The following is a 5025-nucleotide window of genomic DNA, read 5'->3' on the forward strand; positions in this document are numbered from 1 at the left end:
TCTCTCTCTCCTCTTTCTCTCTCCCTCCCTCCTCTTTCTCTTTCTTCTCCATCTCTCTCTCCCTCTCTCCTCTTTCTCTTTCTTCTCATACCTCCCTCTATCTCTTGCTCTCTCTCCCTCTCTCTCTTCCCCACTTTCTCTCTCTCCTCTTTCTCTTTCTTCCCCTTATCTCTATCTCTCTCCCTCTCCCCTTCCCCTCTTTCCGTCTCTCTCCGCTTCTGTTTCTTTCTTTCTCTCACTCTCTCTCCCTCCTCTTTCTCTCTCTCCCTCCTCTTTCTTTCTCTCTCCCTCTACGTTTCTCTCTCCCTTCCCCTGTCTTTCTCTTTCCCTGTATCTCTCTCCTCTTTCTCTCTCTCTCCCTCTCTCCCTTCCCCTGTCTTTCTCTTTCCCTATATCTCTCTCCTCTTTCTCTCTCTCTCCCTCTCTCTCTTCCCTTGTCTTTCTCTTTCCCTATATCTCTCTTCTTTCTCTCTCTTCCCCTCTCTCTTCTCTTTCTCTCCGTCTCTCCCTGTCTGTTTCTTTCTCTCACTCTCTCTCCCTCTTCTTTCTCTCTCTCTCCCTCTACATCACTCTCTCTCCTTCTCTCTCCTCTCTCTCCCTCCCCCTCTCCTTCTCTCTCTCACCTAAAATAAGTGCATGGTGTTGTTGCATAAAATGCAATATTGCCAAGCAGCAAAACATTGGTTTCATAAGTGGAGGGTTTGTGAAGGGTTCTAGAACATGTGGTAGACATGCTCCATTAACTACATGAACGACACAGCAGGAATGAGCTGAGATAAAAACTGGAGCTGTTTGCTCATTCGGTTTTTTTTTTTGTGTGTGTGTGTGTTTTCCATGTCAGCATGGGTTAGAGGAATATATATTCTTGAGGTATTGTTTTACAGCTGGATGCCCTTCCTGTCATTAATCCTTATCTGTTTCTCAAGTAAAGGATCTCTTATTTCACATGCCTTTAAAGGTGAAAAGGGAGCACAGGTTCAAACAAGCACACATGTCGACACATATACATATACACCCACAAACACATGCATGCACATATATGTGTGTGTGTGTGTGCATATATATGTATGTATGTATATGTATATATATTTATATAGGTGCAGGAGTGGCTGTGTCGTAAGTAGCTTACAACCACATGGTTCCAGGCAATAACAAAGGAATTCAAGGCAGGCTGCCCCTGGGAGCTCCTCTATGCTGATGACCTTGCTCTTATAGCTGAATCACTACCAGAACTAGAGAAGAAGTTTAGGGTGTGGAAGCAAAGTATAGAATCGAAGGATGTTAGGGTTAACCTAGCAAAAACCAAAGGCTTAGTATGTAGGAAGGCTGTCAAATCACAATCCCCTTCAGATCTGTAAAAGCATGGGTAGAAACTCCATACGATGTACTTGGTAAGCTATGGACACATAAAAGATGCAGCAATATCAAAGGCAGATTAACCAGGAAAATAGTTTTTGTATATGGTAGTTGCACAGGGGCAATAAACACTGAAGATGTACAGAAAACAGATTCCATTACATGCCAGTGGGAGAAACTAGAATTAGTTAATAGCATCCACTACCTAGGCGACCAAGTCTGTAGTGGGAGTGGTTGCTCTGAGAGTGTAGCGGCTAGAATAAGAATAGGCTGGGCAAAGTTCAAGGAGTTCCTACCTCTGCTGGCAACAAAGGGCCTCTCACTCAGGATTAAAGGTAGACTGTATGATGCATGTGCATGAACTGCCATACTATACAGCAGTGAAACATGGGCCATGAATGCTGAGGACATGTGTAGGCTTGAAAGAAATGAAGCTAGTATGATCTGCTGGATGTGTAATGTCAGTGTGCATACATGGCAGAGTGTAAGCACCCTGAGAGAAAAGTTGGGCATAAGAAGCATCAAATGTGGTGTGCAAGAGAGGCGACTGCACTGGTATGTCTATGTGTTATGTATGGATGAGGACAGCTGTGTGAGGAAGTGCCACTCCCTAACTGTGGAAGAAGTAGACCCAGGAAGACATGGGATGAGGTGGTTAAGCTTGACTTTTGAACATTGGGCCTCACAGAGGCAGTGACAGGAGACTGAGACCTTTGGAGATATGCTGTGATTGAGAAAACCTGGCAACTAAAATGAGATTGCATCCACGCATGTCCAGCCCTGTTAAGAATACCTCTGATGCATCGGGTGTTATGATATGCTTGAGAAGACCTGTTGAGTCAAGTCAAACCAGTATCGTAGCTGTGCCAGTGCCCCCTGACTGGCTCCTGTGCCCGTGGCATGTAAAAAGCACCATCAAAACGTGGCCGATGCCAGTACCCACTGACTGGCCCCCCGTGCCGGTGGCACGTAAAAAGCCCTATCCAAATGTGATCGATGCCAGGCTCACCTGACTGGCTCCTGTGCTGGCGGCACGTAAAAATCACCCACTACACTCTCGAAGTGGTTGGCATTAGGAAGGGCATCCAGCTGTAGAAATATTGCCAGATCAGATTGAAGTCTGGTGCAGCCGCTGGCTCTCCAGTCCTCAGTCAAACCATCCAACCTATGCCAGCATGGAAAATGGATGTTGAACGATGATGATGATGATGATGATATATGTATGTATGTATAGCACAGATGCCTTTTATGTGTCACTGACACTGGCCACAAACACGATTTGACTTAGCTTGGCGTGTCTTCTCAGGCACAGCAAATAGTCAGAAGTCTTGGTCTCTTGTCACTGCCCCAACCGAAGATCATATTTCACCACCTCACTCCACATCTCCACAAGTCTATCTCATCCAAAGGTTCCCGCCATAGTTAAGAGATCAGCATTTTTTAATGTAGATATCGTCGTTCATTTGCATCACATGACTATACCAGCACTGTCTTCTCTCTTGCGCATCACATCTGATGCCACTTATGCCCCATGACAGATAAATTAAGAAGAAGGAAATTGTGGCAAAGAAAAACTAAAGAAAGATTGGAATGAAGAGATAAAGAGGGTGAATTAGATGAAAATGATGAGTGCAACAAACGGTGAGATGTTGTACTGGAGAAGACCCATTCAAGCCGTGAAAACATGGGAAAACAGACATCAAGTAACGCTGACTGAAGATTGTTTGTCATACAGAGGTGATATGCTGTATTTGACAATGTAAGACACAGGGCTTAAGAGATGCACGCCTGTTTCAGTTGTACATATTCAAGGAAAAAGGTTTTTAATGCATTAAAGCATGTGATATAGGTCCAACTTCGCATATAGTACCTAGGGTTATTTTTTCGAGACATTTTCATTCGAAAAAATGTGTCTTCTATGCAATCAAAATATGGTATTTATCTTCTGGAAGTTTTCTGGGCAAGTTTTAGCAAGGGACATAATTCACATGAATCAGCGCTTCTTGAGAAGTGGAATTTCTTATACACAGATGGTGTGTGTGTGTTTGATAGATATTTACTATTATATCAAAATATAGGTTTACTTTTTTTTTTTGCATATATGCCTACACAGACACATTTTTGAAGAAATTTCCCCATGTTTATTTCCAGGAAGTCGGTTCTAAAAACCTGGAGCTAATTCCAGAACTGAACTGTTACAACTGGGATGGTAAGTTTTAATTTTTTCATTTTAAATTTTGCTTTGAATTTAAAACGAAGTTTTATTTTACATCCGTTTTTGTTTTCTCTCCTCCCTGGAATGTCCAACATAATTGAAATAAAAGATAATAAAAATACTTGGATAATTATCAGGAATTGTCAGAGAGTGTGTTTTACAGCAAGATCGCATTTTCTAACAATGACTAATTATAGCTAATTAAACATATCGTAATCTATCATTAGATAAGGAATATTCATTACAAACGAACCTACACATATACGCACACATATATGCACACACCACTTATAAGCACATAAACATACTACTTATAAACACACACACTCACTTGACCCTAAATAAATTCTAAATATTATTACCAGACCCTCAGACCATTCTCATTGCCTTTCCTCTTATGACCCCCACTGTGAAATGATTTTCTGTTGTTTTTTCCATAAAACCCTGAGCAGATTTGAACTCAAGATTCAAAGCTGCCTGTTAACAAAACTCTCACCACTTACATAGTGCTCCTGCTGTTTACTGCAATGAAACACTATCTCCTTGTAGTACTTATTTTCATCTCAGTGGATTGGACCATCGAGTGGTGGTGGTGGGGGGGGGACTCTGTATTTGCCATGGACTCAGTGAAATATCAGCATTGGTAGGTGAAGTGTTGAGCTATAACTGACTCATGAGTCATTGACTCAGTTATGACTCTTTGCTTTTAATGGAGATGAAAACCCTAGATATTAATGGAAAAAGATTTGCAAAAGCATTAGCACCAAAGGCAGATTCTTAGAAAGAAGAATTGGCCTAATGACACACAGAGAGGATTTACATGGAGACTAGATAACCTCCAAAAAATTAATTAGTTTTCAAAGTTAAAAATAGCAGGATAATTAATTCTACTCTCCCCACCTCCCCAAATATTTGTAGCCCTATGTTGTCTAGTGCATTTGTACCAAATGCCTAGCATTTTCAGTCTTATATCTGTCATTAAAAATATTTGAGATTTGTTTGTTTATCAAGGCAGTCGTTAATAAGTTGTTAAATAAACAATATAATAGGTGCAGTCATGGATGGCTGTATGGTTAAGAAGTCCACTCTGCAACTAAATGGTCTTAGGTTCAGTCTCACTGTGTAACACCTTAGGCAAGTGTCTTTCTGCTACACTTCCAAGCCAACCAATACCTTGTAAGTGAATTTGGCAGACAGAAACTGTGTGGGAGCCCATTATGGGGAGATAAATATCAACGTTCCCTTGTAGCAAGCTTGACAATGGTGAAACCATTGGTACCCTTGTTAAGCAACAAATAAAGTATATATATATATATATATATATATATATATAATACAAAGAATATATATACATGTATACACACATATATGTACATACTTACATCTACATGTGTATATATATGCATATCAGGGTACAGGACGTTAGAACAATAAACTACAGACAACGGAATGAA

General features: G+C 40.9%; 1 protein-coding gene across 7 annotated transcripts in view; it reads left to right on the top strand.

Annotated features, from left to right (window-relative positions):
• LOC106879504 (nicotinamide riboside kinase 1) overlaps positions 1-5025 on the top strand; it is a 62627-nt gene that overhangs the window by 40615 nt on the left and 16987 nt on the right. For all 7 annotated transcript variants that reach the window (XR_008265310.1, XM_014929112.2, XM_052972149.1 and 4 more), the window contains one exon: positions 3508-3565. Coding sequence is in view for 6 of the 7 variants with exons in the window: in XM_014929112.2 (XP_014784598.1) it covers positions 3508-3565 (58 nt within the window). In the remaining variant the exon portion in view is untranslated. The remainder of the gene's footprint in view (positions 1-3507; positions 3566-5025) is intronic.

The sequence above is a fragment of the Octopus bimaculoides genome, chromosome 12 (assembly GCF_001194135.2).
Source record: "Octopus bimaculoides isolate UCB-OBI-ISO-001 chromosome 12, ASM119413v2, whole genome shotgun sequence".
In the NCBI taxonomy this organism is placed as follows: Eukaryota; Metazoa; Mollusca; class Cephalopoda; order Octopoda; family Octopodidae; genus Octopus; species Octopus bimaculoides.